The sequence below is a fragment of the Aotus nancymaae genome, unplaced genomic scaffold (assembly GCF_030222135.1).
Source record: "Aotus nancymaae isolate 86718 unplaced genomic scaffold, 86718_ANA_hifiasm-v0.15.2.pri h1tg000108l, whole genome shotgun sequence".
NCBI classification, from domain to species: domain Eukaryota; kingdom Metazoa; phylum Chordata; class Mammalia; order Primates; family Aotidae; genus Aotus; species Aotus nancymaae.
In genome coordinates this window covers 17,311,631-17,330,709 of record NW_026988523.1, presented here as the reverse complement: position 1 = coordinate 17,330,709, position 19,079 = coordinate 17,311,631, and the positions used below count along the sequence as shown (strand labels likewise).

The window sequence follows — 19,079 nt, the reverse complement described above, 5'->3', positions numbered from 1 at the left end:
GGGAGTATCACACACTGGGGTCTGTTGTAGGGGGCTAGGAAAGGGACAGCGGGGGGTGGGGAGGTAGGGGAGAGAGAACATGAGGAGAAATGCCAGATGTAGGTGACAGTGGGATGGAGACAGCAAACCACCTTGCCATGTATGTAACTATGCAACAATCCTGCATGATCTGTGCACATGTACCCCAGAACCTAAAGTACAATAAAAAAGAAAAAAAATGGTTAAGAAGATAAACTAAGTTATATGCATTTTACCACAATTAAAATGTTTAAATATTAGACTATTTTTTTAAGGAAGGCAACCTTTGATCAAAAAAATAAAGCAGTTTTTGAGGAACCAAAAACTTTTTAGAATTATTATGGGGAAAGAGTCAAGAATAATTTCACACGTCATTATTACAGAATCACTTTTGCTCTGGTATTTGTATTATTGTGAAAGGTTTCATGTTTTCATGTATAATCTAAGAAACATTGTATACTACTGACTTGGCCTTTTGTTTTTCCAAGGAAGTCTAATACATACACTCATAAATACAACCCTTTCACTTGATCTTGTGATCTCCTCTAGCTACAATTATGTTCTTTTACTATTTCTACTTCCTTACCTCCAAGTCATTCCTTGGCCTACTATCTAACATTTGCCCCAACATTCTCATGAAACTGCTAAGGCCAAATTCACCAGTGACTTCTGTGTTGTTCAATCTAATGGACACTTTTAAACCATATCTTATTTGGCATCTCAGTAGTAGCATGATGCTGTTAAAGATTCATTTTCTTTTGGAACTTACTCCTTCCTTGGCATTTGTGATGTTAGTCTCATGAACTTTTCCTTCTACTCCTCTTCAGCCCCATTTACAGTTCTGTAGTATTAAACTAAACTATTTCACTTACACTGCACAGCCAATGATCAACAAAATAAAAGCATGAGGCCGGGTATGGTGGCTCATGCTTGTAGTCCCAGCCCTTGGAAGGCCAAGGCGGGCAGATCATGAGGTCAAGAGATCGAGAACATCCTGGCCAACATGGTAAAACCCCGTCTCAATTAAAAACACAAAAATTAGCTGGGCATGGTGCCACACACCTGTAGTCCCAGCTACTCAGGAGGCTGAGGCAGAAGAATTGCTTGAACCTGGGAGGCAGAGGTTACGGTGAGCCAAGATCGCACTACTACATTCCAGCCTGGTGACAGAGCAAAACTCTGTCTCCAAAAAACAAAAAAAAAGAAAAGAAAAAAAGCATGAGTACTCTAGCACCATTTAAACATAAATGTCTTAGGTTCTCTCATCCTGTACCTACCCTTATCCTTTGTTCCCCAATCCTTTCCAGTATCTTCTAGACTCCTTCCTGGTTTTTACCTCAAATATCTGGCATCACAGTTGCCCCTTGGGCTTAAGGATGGTTTCCCATATCTTTAGCATCTCTTTGGTACTACCTAAGATATCATCTGCATTCATCCTCTAAAACAACCATTCTTTTCCTTTCCCATCCTAAGCTTAAAAATAACAAGTATGCTTTGTAAATTCCAAGGCATTTCTAAAGTACTCACACATGCCTCTCACTACATAACAGATTAGATTAATACCTACCCTAAGAGATGATTTGCAAACGTACTACTGATAGAACCTTAGTGACCATCCAATTCTAACCAAGGTCATCATGGTATCTCTTTAGGGAAATATGAATGTAATGCTCAAGAAAGCTTTAAAATTTTACCCCAACCCAGGCAAGGTGGCTCTTGCTTGTAATCCCAGAATTTTGGGAGGCCGAGATGGGAGGATCACTTGAGCCCAGGAGTCCAAGACCAGCCTGGGCAACATGGCAAACCCCATTTCTACAAAAAAAATACAAAAATTAGCTGACCATGGTGGCATGCAGCTATAGTGCCAGCTACTCAGGATACTGAGGTAGGAAGATTGCCTGAGTTCAGGAATTCGAGGCTGCAGTGAGCCGTGATCACTCCTCTACACTCCAGCCTGGATGACAGAGTAAGACTCTGTCTAAAAAAAAAAATTTACCCCAGGTCACATGCTAAAAGGTAACAGAGCTACCAATGTTTTCTTATCCCTAGTGCTAGGTGTCCTTAAAAGGAAAGAGTAACAAAATTGTATTAGCCTTAAAATTCAAGTAATTAGTTCTGTTAGATACTGCTTACGTAAGTAATACATGCTATGCCTTCTTAGCCCACATCACTTGGAAAGTCTGTAGAAATGTCTTACCATTCTCAGATTCAGATTTAACAGAATTAAGGTAGGACCTGACCACTGTTATTTTTTTAAACTCCCAGGTGATTACAGTCTGCCACTAGGGCTAAGAATCACTTAGGCCAGTGATGTTCAGCCCTTAGCATAAACAGAATCACCTAGAGGACACAGACTGATAGCTCTCATGACCAGAGTTTCTGATTGAATAAATCTGAGAGGACCTGAAAATCTGCACTTTTAACAAGTTAGATGTGGTGATTGTGCTGGTGTTGTGACTACACTTTGAGAACCACTGGATAAGCACACTGGCTAGAGGTTCTCAACCTTCCTGACGCATATGAATTACTTGGAGAAATTTTTTAAATCTTGATTGCCAGGCACACCCCAGACTAATTACATCAGAATCTCTGGGGTGGAGGATCCAGGCATCAATACATTTTAAAGTTCCTAAAATTAAAAAGATTTCTCTACAGCAGGGGTTTATAAAGCCATTAATATGCTGATAATATAAGTTATTTCCCCAGAAGGTGGTATAGTATGCAATATTTCCAAAGTTTTTTTGAACCAGAAACACTTTGGTCAAGGGACATCATTAACAGCTCCTATCGGATAAAATGGAAATGGCTTTGCATGGCCTGAGACACTCTCCTCCAACCTCAATCCAGCCTCATCTTTTGACAACCCTTCCTCCTGCCACTGCATATATATCCCTATTAAAATACTAATATCTTTTGATTGCAAGATCTGTTTTAACATGATTGAATTATTCCTACAAGCTGTTTGGAGTCAGAGGTCATATCTTATTTCTCTTTGGTCCTCAGTGCCTCGTATGATACCAAGTATAGCTGGTGCTCAAATGAACATCTTCTGAGTGATTAAATACAGATTTATATCCTTACTTTCTGTAGAAAAGATACTGTCAAGCATGGCTTTTATGCAATCTAGAGTGAACAACAGTTTTTACATAGCTAAATCAGAACTGAATAGTTCACCATTATATAGCCACTCTTATTTTAATAAGGCTTTAAATTATAAAGGGATTATTTGCATTTAGAGGTAACATTTAACTTGTCTTAGGATCTACCATACTTTAAATTCACTAATAACTTAAGAGTGGCAGAAGGTTTAGATAACTTTTTATTCTAAGAATTATTTAGGCCAACTGTGATTATATATTAACAATGAGATTCAATGAAGTTTCCAAAAATCATTAAAGAAAAATGAAAAAAAAAAACAAAACTTGAAAATTCAAGTTTCTTAAACTTGAACATAGCAAAATCAACTCAGTTTTGTTTTTGTTTTAATTTAAAAAGAACAGTATTTTTGTGTTATCAACTTGTGTATCTAATTCAGGTCAAACAATTTTGGTACATACTAATACAATTGCAAAGGTTAGAGGTATGCTCCTTTAGTGCCTCAAAAGAAAGCTATTTCATGCTATAAAGTGCCATGGTCTATTCTATAGCTTTCTGGCACTGTATTTTCCATATGCATCACAAATATTAAAAATAATCATATATGTATAAATTTCAAAGCATAAAACTATGTTGCTTTTTTTTTTTTTTTTTTTTGAGATGGAGTTTCACTCTTGTTGCCCAGGCTGGAGTACATGGTGCAATCTTGGTTCATGGAAACCTCCACCTCCCGGGTTCAAGTGATTCTCTTGCCTCAGCCTTCTGAGTAGCTGGGATTACAGGCGCCTGCTACAATGCCTGGATAATTTTTTTGTATTTTTAGTAAAGACAGGGTTTCACTATGTTGGCCAGACTGGTCTTGAACTCCTGACCTCAGGTGATCTGCCCACCTCAGCCTCCCAAAGTGCTGGGATTACACGCATGAGCTACCACGCCTGGCAACTACATTGCTTTTCAAACTTATTTCAGTTTACAGTTCTGTAAAACTATATTAGAAGAAAAAAAATCATGTTAAAAATATTAATATATTTGTTTTAAAGAGCAGTGATAATTACCTTACCATATATTTATTTCATAAGAATTATGGAATGCCCATTATGTGACAGGCACTATTCTAGGAGTTATAGTTACAAAATAATGAAAAAGTTCATGAAGTTTACAATCTGGTATTTTTTTTTTTAGAAAGGGAAAAGGTGGAAACACTCTTGTGGTCTCAACTAGAAATAGGGATTATTTGTAGGAGAGAAAGAAAGAGTTGAATCTAAAAGCCATTAATTTTATAAAATTTGTAGGCGACTCCTAACAACTCTGAAAAAGTTGGTAAGCCTAAGAGAAAGAGAAAAGTAATAAGTAAATAAAACTTTAAAATTAACAGTGTTTACCTCTGAATTCCTTCAAGAATATCCTTCACAGCTGCCATTAACTTTTGAAGATATATAAATGCTTCCTCAAATGATGCTATATTTGAAGTAGTCAGAGCTGAATTTGAGTCCAATCTCTGAAATACATCCGTGCTAAAATAGAGAAAAAGAAAAGATACTCATAGGTATACATACATATTTAATGTGATTCAAGTATTTCTGTTGCAAATGTATAAAATAAAGTAATATTTATTATCATTAATATCTCAGAATGCTGATCTATTTAAATTAGAAATAAAAGATAGTGAAATATGGGCTACTATTCATGTAAAGGATCTAAGTCAGACACCATACAGGTCTAATCTAAATTAATACTATGAACATTGTGTGAATATTGTTTCATTCTAAGAGACCATAAGAGAAAGAGGAAAAGTAATACTATCAATCTGCAATTCAAGACAGTACAAAGGATGAAGAAAAAAATAAGAGATCAGATTATTTCTGTTGAAACTGGAAGTTTATCCTTGTAATTCCACTTGTCGAAATCTCTCATAAAGGCCAAGCGTGGTGGCTCACGCCTGTAATCCTGGCACTTTGGGAGGCCAAGGTGGGTGGATCACAAGGTCAGGAGTTCAAGACCATCCTGGCCAACACGGTGAAACACCATCTCTACTAAAAATACAAAAGATTAGCCAGGCATGGTGGTGCATGCCTATAGTCCCAGCTACTTGGGAGACTGAGGAAGGAAAGTTTCTTGAACCCTGCAGGCGGAGGTTGCAGTGAGCTGAGATCATGCCACTGCACTCCAGCCTGGGCAACAGAGCAAGACTCCATCTCAAAAAAGGAAAAGAAAAAAGAAAAAGAAAGAAATCTATCATAAGTTAATAATAGTTATTCACAATCAGGCAATAATTAGTAACACCCTAAATGTGTAACAATATAAACAGTGTTAAGTAATAAGTAAGTTGGCCACTTAATAACATACCAAACTAGGTTGGGCATGATGGCTCACCCATGTAATCTCAACACTTTAAAGGCCAAGGAGGGAGGATCACTTGAGGCCAGGAGTTTGAGAGTAGCCTGGGCAACATGGTTAGACCTTGTCTCTACAAAAAATTTAAAAATTAGTCAGGCATGGTGGCACTGCCTGTAGTCCTAGCTAGCTGGGAGGCTAAGGTGGGAGGATCACTTGAGCCCAGGAGGTCAAGGCTTCAGTGAGCTGTCATTGTGCCACTGCATTCCAGCCTGAGCAACAAAGTGAGACCCCGTCTCAAAGCAAAGCACATAAATATATGCACACACCAAAAAAACACCAAACTATTAAAATAATCCTTATACCACCATGAAATAGAAAAATAAAAGTAGAAAAAATTTATAACATAGCAACAACTATATAAAAATTCAAAACATGTTGTGCTTGGTTTGAATAGTATCCCCTCATAATTCATATATTCACCCAGAACCTCAGAGTGTTACCTTATTTGAAACAGGGTCATTGTAATGTAATTAGTTAAGTTAAAAGGAAGTCATGCTGGATTAGAAAGGGCCCTGCTCTATGTGAAGAAAAAGGCAGAGATGGGTGATATATCTACAAGGCAAGGACTGCTAGCAACTACTAGAAGAAAGGAGAAAGACATGAAACAGATCCTCCCTCAGAAACTCCAGAAGAACCAAACGTGCAGACACTTGGATTTCAAATGCCTGACCTCCAGGTCTGTAAGTGAATACATTTCCGTTGGTTTGAGCCAGCCAGTTTGTGGTACTTTGTTACAGCAGCTGTAGGAAACTAATAATACTCCTAAAAAACAAGGCTGAGTGTGCTTAATAAATTTACAACATTAACTAGGGTAGACTTTAGGAAGTAGCACTCAAAGGAATTTCCTCCTCTATTTTACACTTTCCAAAGTATTCCTTTTATAACTGTGGTAAAATACACCTAACATAAAATTCGCCACTTTGAACATTCTGAAGCATGTAATTCAGTGGCATTTAGTACATGCACAATGCTGTGTAACTATCACCACTATCTAGTTACAGAACATTTCATTATCCCAAAAGGAAATTGTGAGTCCATTGAGTGGCTTCTCCCCAGAATTCTCCTCTTGTCCTGCCAAACCCCTGCAACCACCAGTCTGCTTTCTGTCTCTATAGATTTGCCTATTCTAGGTATTTGCATGTGTCCATTTGTTATTTTTTAAATAAAACAAAATTTATTTTAAAACATTTACATTTAAAAAATTTTTCTACGTTTAAAACCTAAAAACAAAATCTAAAAAGAGAATACGTAATACCCATAGTCTACCAACCAGAGCTAAGCATTACTAACATACATGTTCTTTCTTCAACTTTTTCTTGATATATAAACGAATTGTGTGTGTGGAGGTGTGAGAGAGTGGCTGGAGAGGCAGGAGGACTCTGAGAGAAAAAACAGGAAATAACACCTTCCAGGAAAGCCATCAGTAAATCAAAATACTATATACCAGATACTATCATTCCAAAAACATCCATTATAATCTTTATATAGATTTACACAGTTCAGGCAAAAGGATGAGGGCACTCATATGTGGAATCAAAACAAACACAAAAAAACATTGATCTCATAAAGGCAGAGAGAACAGTGGTCACTAGAGAATGGAGAGAGGAGAATGAGGAGAGGTTGGTCAACAGGTACAAAGTTATAGTGAGATAGGAGGAATAAACTTCTGGTATTCTATTGCATAGCAGGCTGACTATGGCTCCAAGTAAAGTATTGTACATTAAAAAAGCAAGAAGAGAGGCTTTTGAATGTTCTTTTTCTTTTTTTTTGAAATGGAATCTTGCTTTGTCATATAGGCTGGAGTGCAGTAGCAAAATCAGCTCACTACAACCTCCACCTCTCAGATTCAAGCAATTCTCCTGTCTCAGCCTCCCAAGTACTGGGACCACAGGCACACGCCACCACCATGCCCAGCTAATTTTTATATTTTATTTTTTAGTAAAGACAGGGTTTCACCATGTCAGCCAGGCTGGTTTCAAACTTCTGACCTCAAATGATTCGCTCACCTCCACCTCCCAAAGTGCTGGGATTATAGGCATGAGCCACCACATCTGGCCTGAATGTTCTTATCACAAAGAAGATCATGATAAATGCGTGAGGTGATGAGTACTTCACGCATTTATCATGAGCTATTCATCACGTTCACTAGCCTAATAATTATGCAAAACATGTATCTACTGAAATGTCAAATTGTACATCAAATTGTACCCCATAATTATATACAATTATAATGTCAATTTTAAAAATAATTTTTAAAAAATCCCCCCAAATTTAGTACCTGTTCTGATATATTGTAATCCAAACATTCTCTAGGATAGACCAGATTTCTTGATGCCTGTTGGCTTGGGGAAGATGAGAACCTGAGAAAACCGTGATTTCTTGATTATGAGACTTCATCAGTGAAGTGCCTTCCTGCTTTTTAGTCACTGTGTTTTCTGAAGAATTTGGCTTAAGTTTTGTCTTGACCTGGGGAAATAAGAATTACATAAAATGCAGCTAGCTCTTCATTCGTGGATGAGAAAAAGGGAATGCCAACTGTGCTTACAAATGTTCTAGCTTTCTGAGAAGTGGTGGCAATTCTTTTTCCTTTATTATGTACATAATATTCCCAGAAAAGAATCAGAGTTAGAAAAGATATTTTCCTTTTCCATTGAAATCAAACAGTATTTCCAATCTACTTATAATGACTTGTTTAGCTAACATGCTAATGTCTATTTAATAATACTGCTTAGGCAGTAATATACTCAGCAGTGCACTCTAAGATAAATGACAACAGAAGAAAGCGAAGGCAAGAAGACTAGTTAGAAGGTTACTGAAATAATCCAAGAGGAGAGTCCTGAGAACATGCATTAGCTATAAAAAGGCAGCAGCGGAATGAAAAGAAAAATAAAATGCATGTAAGAAATATAAAGACTTGGCCAAAGACTAGATCCAGGGAGTGAGGGAGACCCTAAGACATTCTTTAACTTAGATGTGCTAGAAGAATGATACAAATGATAGGAACTTAGTGGTCATAAATCTAGAAGAGAGACAGAGAGACAGAGAGAGAGAGAGACAGAGTGAGAGAGAGAGAGAGAGAGAGAGAGAGAAGGAGAGAGAGAGAGAGACTCTGTGTGTGTGTGTGTGTGTGTGTGTGTGTGTGTATGTGTGTTTTCTAAATAGATTGAACCTTCTTGATTACTTCCCCAGAGGAATGTATACAGTTTTACTTAATAAAAATCAAACAGACAAATACTTTGAAGCAACGCATCTCACATACATATACAGGAATTGATGGAAATGCTATTTGATGTGCCACAATCACTGCAATTTTAAACAGCACATTAACTTATGCATTGCTGATAAGAGACAATACACTGAACATATTACATATTATAGTGTAGTAGCAATAAACTGTAATGTGTATTTGTCTATGTTTCCAAATTTTATGGCTTCTTGTTGTAAAGCTAAGAAGAGAGACTTGTATACCTATGTAACAAAACTGCACGTTCTGCCCATGTACCCCAGAACTTAAAGTATAATTTAAAAAAAAAAGAGAGAGACTGCTTGCAAATAAGAATCCTCTTTGGATGAACAGAATATAAGTTTGTTTTTTAGGTATATGTTGAGTTTGAGGTATAAAAACTTATCCAGACAGCTAGCAAATAATTGGATACGTAGATCTTCAGCTTAAAAATACAGCTGAGAATCATTCTTATGGACACAAGCCTTAGGAGATGAAACAGGTAAACTAATGGGGGAAAAGTAGGAACTAGGAAAAATAAGAGGGGAAGAATCAGTATGCAATAACAATAGAAGCCAAGGGAGTCAGGTTTCAGGAAAGAAAGCAAAGACACCACCAAGTGCTGAAGAAGGGCTAAGAAGTAGAAGAATGAGAAAGAGTGATAATCACAAAGCAATGATAACTTATGGTTTCTTTCAGTGGAGTATGGAGATAACATTCTACTTGTAAAGGATTAAAGGGTAAGTGAGTGCTCTCACACTTTGTATTCTAGCCTTGTTCATTTGGTTGAAAAAAAGAAAGAAAAGAAAAAAGAGACAAGAAAATAAAACAACAAAAGAAGTGCAAAATGAAAGCAATGGTTAGAAATTACCTTTTTGTTGAAACAGGGTCTCACTCTGTCACCCAGGTTGCTCACTGCAACCTCTGCCACTAGGGCTAAAGTGATCCTTCCAACTTAGCACTCCCCAGTAGCTGGGACCAGAGATGTAAGCCATCAGGCCCAGCTAATTTTTGGTACTTTTTGTAGAGAGAGAGTTCTGCCATGTTGCCCAGGTTGGTCTCAAACTCCTGGGCTCAACCAATCCGCCTGCCTTGGCCTTCTAAAGTGCTAGGATTACAAGTATAAGCCACCATGTCTGGCCATAAATTGGTCTTTTAAGAAGTTTGGTAGGCCGGGCGCGGTGGCTCAAGCCTGTAATCCCAGCACTTTGGGAGGCCGAGGCGGGTGGATCACGAGGTCAAAAGATCGAGACCATCCTGGTCAACATGGTGAAACCCCGTCTCTACTAATACAAAAAATTAGCTGGGCACAGTGGCGCGTGCCTGTAATCCCAGCTACTCAGGAGGCTGAGGCAGGAGAATTGCCTGAACCCAGGAAGCGGAGATTGCGGTGAGCCGAGATCGCGCCATTGCGCTCCAGCCTGGGTATCAAGAGCGAAACTCCGTCTCAAAAAAAAAAAAAAAAAAAAAAAAAAAAAAAAAGAAGTTTGGTAGTTGATGGAAGGATAGTGTAGTAAATAGAATGGCCAATGAAAAGTACAGTATTTAAGAATAGAAAAAATCTAAGCATATTTTAAAGCACAGTAAAAGAGATATACTATTGATTCCAGTGATTTTTTTTAAAAAATATCACATGGAGGAAAAAATATTAACGTTTAGAGGAAAAGTATCTGATAGAATGGACAAAATATTTAACTATAAGTTTAAAAACTTAGTTTTTTTGGTCTTGGCTCTATTATAAATATGCTTTGTAAACTTAAATAAAATTACTCTGTTTCTCTAGGCTTACATTTCCTGTGATCAAATGATGATTTCAAAGGTTAGCTTCATGGATTGCTAATTTCATGCTTATTAAATTTTTAAAAAATAAAATTTCCAATACTATCAGTAGTAACAGTTAATACGTACTGAGCTTCTGTTAGGTATTTTCTCAGAATTTTATATTAATTAGCTTATTTAATCCTAACAACTACCCTGTGAAACAGATACTATGATGATCCATATTTTATAATGAAGGAAACTGAGGCATAGAAAGGTTAGTTAACTCAGCCGAGTTCACACAGATGATAAGAGGCATGAGCCGGATTTGACCTTCAGCAACCTGACTAGAGTAAGGTTATGATCTCTCTCCATTTGTAAAAGTAAATGTTACCCTTCTTTATCTTCTGGGGCAAGAAGAAAAATTAAAAAGATAATTCTTCCCATATTTGCCTGTTTACATTAAATTCTGAGCTTAATAGACATAAATGAAAAGACATTTTATCCTGAGATAATTTTTTATCACCAAATATATTTAAAATACAGCCCAGCATTTACCTAATGCCTCTTTTCTTCAGCTCTTAAATAGTAGTGTGTATACTACACAAGTGGATTTATTTATCAAATATTATATAGCACTTACTACATGCTAGGCATTAAGGTCTCCACAGACATTAACTTGTTAATTCACATGACAATTCTAAGGCCAGCATTATTATTATGCTCATTTTACAAAAGAGAGAATTAAGGTCCAGATTGTTTAATTAACTAGAAGTTAAAAACACCACAACTCAGGATCCTGAGGCACATAAGCCTAAAGCTTATTAAAAAGATTGATTTTAATTACTCTATCATCTTAATAAAAAGCAAGTCCTATTTTTTTTAGTGGTTAGAAGGCCCATAAAATGAAAATGTACATACCCTTTTCCTATTCCCCCCTACCTTATATGAAAATCTGCAAAAGGCAGGTCATGATGGTTCATGCCTATAATCCAAGCACTTTGAGAGGCTGAGGCAGGAGGATTGCTTGAGGCCAGGAGTTCAAGACCAACCTGGGCAACAAAATGAGACCTGGTCTCTACAGAAAAATTTAAAAATTAGCTCGACATGGTGGTACATGCCTGTGGTTCCAGCTATCCAGAAGGCTGAGGCTGGAGGATCATTTGACACAAAGAGGTCAAGGTCACAGAGAGATATGATCATACTACTGCACTCCAGCCTGGGCTACCAAGAAAGACCCAGTCTCCAAAAAAAGAATCTGGAAAATGATCAAGTTAGTTTATCTCCATTTTAGTTTCTCAGAAGGAATCAAATAATAAATATTCCTCTTTTCCTGATTTTCTACACTTAATAAATTAAGATTAGGTAGTTTTTACAGTTACTAGGAGATGCCCTATCTTTGGAGGTAATCCATTTGTTGCTCAAGTTACTGAGACATGACCAAATATATAAGACATATATTAAATCTAGTGCAGTCTATAAAACCGCTCCTGTTAAAAGTATATTTTAGAGCATCAGTCCCCAACCTTTTTGGCAACTGGGACTGGTTTCATGAAAGACAATTTTTCCATGGACCACTGAATTGGGGGATGGTTTCAGGATGATTCAAGCATATTACATTTATTGTGCACTTTATTTCTATTATTATTACATTGTAATATATAATGAAATATTTGCTCAGGCATGGTGGCTCATGCCTGTAATCCCAACACTTTGGGAGGTCAAGGTGGGTGGATCACATGAGGGCAGGAATTCAAGACCAGCATGGCCAACAAGGTGAAACCCTATCTCTACTAAAAATACAAAAATTAGCCAGGTGTGGTGGCGTGCACCATAATCCCAGCTATTTGGGAGGCTGAGGCAGGAGAATCGCTTGAACCCGGGAGGCAGAGGTTACAGTGAGCCAGGATTGTGCCATTGCACTCTAGCCTGGGCAACAAGAGAGAAACTCAGTCTCAAAAAAGAAAAGAAAAGAAAAGAAATAATTATACAATGCACCATAATGTAGAATCAGTGAGAGTCCTGACCTTGTTTTCCTGCAACTAGACTGTCCCATTGTGGGTGATGGGAGACTGAGGCAGGTGGATCACTTGAGGTCAGGAATTCAAGACCTGTCTGGCCAACATGGCAAAACCCCATCTCTACTAAAAATACAAAAATTTTCTAGGCGCGGTGGCGCACATCTGTAGTCCCTGCTATGCGGGAGGCTGAGGCAGGAGAATCACTTGAACCCAGGGGATGGAAGTTGCAGCACTCCAGCCTGGGTCACAGAGCGAAACTGTATTTTCAGTTGCTCCCCATCACTCACATTGCTGTCTGAGTCCCGCCTTTTGTCAGATCAGCAGTGGCATTAGATTCTAATGGGAGCATGAACCCTATTGTGAACCGTGCATGTGAGGGATCTGGGTTGCATGTTCCTTATGAAAATCTAATGCCTGATGACATTAACATTTGGAGAACCAAGGTTAGGAATATATATGGGAATTCTTTGTACTGCTCGTGACTTTTTTTATAAGCTTGAAATTATTTCAAAATAAAAAGTAAAACAAGAACAACAACATTCCCAAGTACCACTATCAAAAAATAGATTCAGTAGGGTTTGAGCAAGTCTTGGCATCTGTATATTTAAAACAATTTCCTAAGTATTTCTGATGTATGTGAGACCTACTGGCCTAGGGCACTGTAAATGAACAGTCAAATAGCAATGCATAGCTTTCTTCCATCCATAAAAGAAAATAATATAAAATACCAACAACTGCTATGACACTGCTTCCATAAAAGGATGTGTGTTTTGCAACTTATAAGAATTGCTTACTCTCCATTCAATTCATTTACTTAATGCCTTTAGTACGTTAGAATAAGTTAGAATTAAATTATCCTTTACCTACTGTTATCTGCTAAACACATTTTCAGAACATATATAATTAGCTACTCTAACTGGCATTCCAAAGGCATCTTACCTCTGCAAATGTCTGAAGCAGTTTGTTTACTTGAGCAAAGGCCTGTGGAAGAATACCATCATAATTTGACCTTGTACTGAAAGCATGTAACAAACTTCTAGAATCCTGAAGCAAGAATTTCACTGTTGTAAAATCCACTGCATTATTAGCTGGTAAAAGAAAATTAAGAAAGAAAAATATCGAAGAATGAGTATACGTCATAAAAACGTCTTTCAAACACTAATATTAATTGTGAAATTTCACAAGAATATACATTTACACCTACATGCCACTCCTAAGTTATCTCTCTAGTATAAAAAGCAATAATTAAAAAGATTTAGTTATAGATAAAGTCCTTTGAGTTGATTCTGGTATTCGGAATTCAGATTTCAGGAGTTCTCTCAGCACGGTCACCTTCAAAGTAAAGTTAAAGAACATTACAATTCTCAGAAAAAAGAGAAAATCACCAAAGAAACAAGTCAAACCACAGATTTCAATGCTGAGGTGATTTCACATACAGAGAGTACTATGGAGGGATCAGAAGAGACAGACTATATTGGTAAGCACGTCAGTTATATATGGTACCTCTCATCATCATCTCAGCTATCTACATAGTGATTTATTTTCAACGCTGTTACATGAAACCTAATACTATGTTTACTGAAAACGATGTGTTATCTCTATATGTAGAACACAACTTCAGGAGAGAAAACCAGTTTGGGCAACAGTGAGAAGCAAAAGAAGCCTGCAGAACTTTTTTCCTGTAAATTAAAAGTGAGATAATCTACAAACAATAATTTAAAGGTATAACAATTTTCTCTCAAGGAACTAAAACTGCTTACATTAAATTCTCAAACTAGTTGGGAAAGTTGGTGACAATATTTTCAACAATTTCAAAAGTTATAAACAATAAAATTAAGTAACTGTCATAAAACGCAGAACAGAAAATATTATTTCCATTATTAAAGCAGAATGCGACCTAACAGTTTTCAAAATAACAATGCTACAATGTTGTTTACTTTTTGTTTTAATGTTCACAGTTTCAGAGAGACTCTACTGTATTCTCAAACATCAGCATGGCTGTTCATTGGCACTAGGAGTTTAAAGGAGTTCCTCTGTATCACTTAAATAAGAACTTGCTTATGAAATCCTGAAGGGTCGAGTGAAATAAAAAGCGTATCTTAATAATTAATTCCACAATATTCAGAAACTCTAATGTAATGTTTATAGCCAAGCCTCTGTCTTCCCCTTTATCCAAAAAAATTTTTAAAAAAATAATAAAGCAAGCCAATATATTTCCTTACAGTAACACTTTTATTTCTTTTCAAAGCCAATGACTAGTTTACATTCTTGTGGGAAATAAGAGATGCTACACACAGGACAGACTGCAGATTTGATGAACTTAGTAAATCCCCTGAGGAAGATATAACCGGGCAAAACTTCTTTGAAGGGTGCTTTTCCAACGTAAGGTATGTTTAAAGAGGCTTACATATATTAATTAATCATTTTATTTCTGTCTTACAAAAGTTCCTTACTAAGAATATGAGGAAAAGGGTAATAACAATAACAAATCCAGTATACAGACACAACAAAAAAAGAAATCTACATGGATGAAATAGTCTAATGTTTACCCTAAGGCCAATAATTATTTAAAGCTAATATGGGTAACAAGTCATAAAAAGTTATTAGTCATTTTCCACACAATTTTCTATGAACTAATCTAAGGATACATGCTTGTTATTCTGAAGTCAAACAAATACATAATTCAACAGCTGAAGATACTACTAAAAGATAGTAAACAAGACCATAAACTGTGATTTTTCTAATCCAAATTTATCTTAGAGCAAGAGGTACTTTTATAATCCCATGACATATTCTTCTTAAGTCACTAAATGTTAGGCATCAGATTCTTCTAGATCAAAGATCAATAAACTATGTATACAATGATTGCAAAACTGATTTTTAGCAGAGGATACAGTCATCACATCTTCACTTCTCTCCTTATTGTCAGTTAGAGCTGCCACCTACCACCTCTCAACTGTGTCTAAGAGCAGAACCCCCTGCCAGGAAAAACAGATGGAAGACAGCAACCAGATACCTTATTTTTTACACTAACTTTGAGATCACACATAGTTTATGGATTTTCTTTTTAAAAGATCAACTAAATTATGCCCCTGGTAAAAGATATGAAAAAGGTTCTACATGTTTTATAAAACTGCTTTGGAGAGTTGTCCAAAATGTTGTTCCATGTCTTTCCTATAATCATATTCCTAATAAAGAACTTCTACAACTAAAGGCAAGGACGGGAAAGTGTCATTCCTTAAAAAATCGGTAACTTTTAAAAATAGATATTTATCTAGAGAGAGATCCAAGATGGCTGATCACTAGCAGCTCGGGATTGTAGCTCCCAGAGAAAGTGCACAGAACGAGAGGACACCACACATTCAGACGAATTTTTGTTACCCATGGACCGGAAGATTCCCAGCGGAGGAGCCCCATGGGTCACCAGGGCAACTCTTGTGGCTGGCGTTGCGGTTTTGCCGGCATCCCGGCACAGCGTTTCTTGGTGCAGAGTAAACGGGACTGGGTCCCCTTTTGATCGACGTTTGGAGCTCCAGGAAGGCAGAGTCGCCCATTTACCTGATTGAAGAAGGGCCTCAAGAGGGAAGTCAGACTGGAGATTCCCAGGCAGAAAAGCACCACAAATCTTGATGCCACTGTTTTGGCCTGGGTTGCTCAGATTTTGGCGCTGGGAATCAACAAGCTGGACGTCCACTCAGAGACCTAATTTGAAAGTAGGCAATTACAAAGATGACAGGTGGATGAACTTACAATGATGGGAAGAAACCAGAGTAAAAAGGCTGAGAATACCCAAGATCAGAATGCCTCTCCTTCTACAGGCGATCACAGTTCCTCATCAACAAGAGAACAAGACCTGATGGAGAACAAGTGCATTCCAATAACAGATTTAGGCTTGAGAAAGTGGATGATAAGGAAATTTAGTGAGCTAAAAGAACATGTTCTAGCTCAATGTAAAGAAACTAAGAACTTTGAAAAAAGGTTTGACGAAATGCTAACGAGAAATGACAACTTAGGAATATAAGTGAATTAATGGAACTAAAGAACACAATAGAGAACTTCGTGAAGTATGCACAGGTTTTAACAGTCGAATTGATCAAGCACAAGAAAGGGTATCAGAGGTCGAAGACCAACTTAATGAAATGAAATGAGAAGACAAGATTAGAGAAGAAAGAGTAAAAAGGAATGAGCAAAGTCTCCAAGAAATATGGGACTATGTGAAAAGACCTAATTTACGATTGATAGGTATACCTGAATGTCACGAAGAGAATGAATCCAAGTTGGAAAATATTCTTTAGGATATTTTCCTAGATTAGGAAAACTTTCCTAATCTAGTAAGGCAGGACAATACTCAACTCCAGCTAATCCAGAGAACACCACAAAGATACTCCTCAAGTGGAGCAACTCCAAGACACATAATCGCTAGATTTACTAGGGTTGAAATAAAGGAGAAAATTCTAAGGGCAGCTAGAGAGAAAGGTCATGTTACCCATAAAGGGAAGGATATCAGACTCACAGCAGACCTCTCACCAGAAACCCTACAAACTGGAAGAGAGTGGGGGTCAATATTCAATATCCTCAAAGAAAAGAATTTTCAACCCAGAATCTCATATCCCGCCAAACTAAGCTTCATAAGCGAAGGAAAAAGAAAATTTTTCACGAACAAGCAAGCACTCAGAGATTTCATCACCACCAGGCCTGCTTTACAAGAGCTTCTGAAAGAAGCACTACAAACAGAAAGGAACAACCAGTATCAGTCATCCCAAACACTTACCAAAACGTAAAGAGTATCTTTATAATGAAGAATCGACATCAACTAATGGGCAAAATAGACAGCTAGCATTAAATGACAATACTGAACTCACAAATATTAATATTAATTCTAAATTTAAATGGATTAAATGCCCCAATCAAAGACACAGACAGGTAAATTGAATAAAAAGTCAAAACCCATTGGTACGCTGTATCCAGATCTATTTCACAAGCAACGACATACAAAGACTCAAAACAAAGGGATGGAGGAAGACTCACCAATTAAATGGAGAGCAAAAAAAAACAAAAAAAAACAGGAGTTGTAACTTTCGTCTCTCACAAAATAGACTTTAATAGTAACAAAGGCTAAAAGAAACAAAGAAGGACATTACATAATGGTAAAAGGATCAATGCAACAAGAGGAGTTAATGATTATAAATATATATGCACCCAATACAGGAGCACCCAGATACATAAGACAAGTTCTTAACGACTTATAAAGAGACCTGGACTCCCGCACAATAATAGCGGGAGATTTTGACACCACGTTGTTAATATTCGACTGATCAACGACATAGAAAATTATTAGGGACATCTATGATTTGAACTTAGACCTGGAATAAGTAAACTTAGTAAATATTTATAGAATTCTCCACCCCAGGTCTACAAACACACATTTTTCTCAGTATCACATTACACCTATTTTGAAAGTGACTACATAATTGGAAGTAAATCACTCTTCAGCATTTGCATAGCATTTCACAGACTTAAATGAAATATTGGTTGGCTGTTTGTTTGTTACCTTCTTCCCTTATTCCTTCCTGTCTCCGTTGTTAAGCATAATTATTGGCATAAAAGAGGTTTTTAATACCTATTTTTAGATTGCATTCCAGCCCGGGCAATAGAGCAAGAATCCTGTTCTCTCTCCCCTTTTTTCTTTCTCTTTCTTTCTCTCATGAAAAAAAAAAAAAATAGATATTCATCTAACATCTACCATGGATGAGACAAAAGGGAATGACTAGGTGCTTTAAATCCCCTAGGGGATATAGTTATTGACTTATTTATGACTGACACATAATTGTACATATTATGGAGTACAATGTGATGTTCTGACACATGTATAAATTGTGTAGCTCTTTATCCATTGCTCAATCTCTTACTATCTCCTACCACTGCACCTTCCCCATCCTCTGGTAATCACTATTTTCCTCTTTACTCCTCTGAGAACAACTCATTTTCAAAGAGTTTACACTTCAAGGAAAAGACAGAGAATAAGGTACATCCAACATAGAATATGCATTTTTTTTCCTTTTTGTCTTAGCTGCTATGAAGCTTAATGTTAAAATCTGGGCTCAAGTGCTGCAATGATTATTTGCATATGATTCATGATAAATCATCTATTCTTCATTATCTGGCCTTGGTGCCTTTAATAATTTAATGGCCCTCTTGTACTCAGGTTGTTTTAAGGCATCACAGTTATGTTTCAGAAGTAGGCTGGATATAACTAATATATGAAATAATAAACACATCACTTCATGTGAGGAGTTTGAAAAAAGTAAAGAACCAAATGAACCCCTAATAATAATCACACTTTGCTTTTTTATATTATATATATATTTTTTGAGACAGGGTCTCATTCTGTTGCCCAGGCTGGAGTGCAGTAGTGCCATCTTGGCTTACTGCAACCTCCACCTCTCAGGCTTAGGTGATCCTCCCACCTCAGGCTCCCAAGTAGCTGGGACTACAGGCATGCACCACCACACCTGGCTAATTTTTTTATTTTTTGTAGAAAGGGGGTTTTGCCATGTTGCCCAGGC

At 37.0% G+C, this 19,079-nt stretch overlaps 1 protein-coding gene across 12 annotated transcripts in view; it reads right to left on the bottom strand.

Moving 5' to 3' along the window:
- SWT1 (SWT1 RNA endoribonuclease homolog) overlaps positions 1–19,079 on the bottom strand; it is an 88,000-nt gene that overhangs the window by 27,404 nt on the left and 41,517 nt on the right. For 11 of the 12 annotated variants that reach the window (XM_012444477.2, XM_012444484.3, XM_012444479.3 and 8 more), the window contains 3 exons: positions 13,453–13,601; positions 7,790–7,977; positions 4,497–4,628 (listed from right to left, as the gene is read on the bottom strand). In XM_012444477.2, coding sequence (XP_012299900.2) covers positions 4,497–4,628; positions 7,790–7,977; positions 13,453–13,601 — 469 coding nt within the window. Of the gene's footprint in view, positions 1–19; positions 192–4,496; positions 4,629–7,789; positions 7,978–13,452; positions 13,602–19,079 lie in introns of those variants that run through there. The other variant, XM_064370751.1, reaches the window with a different exon arrangement.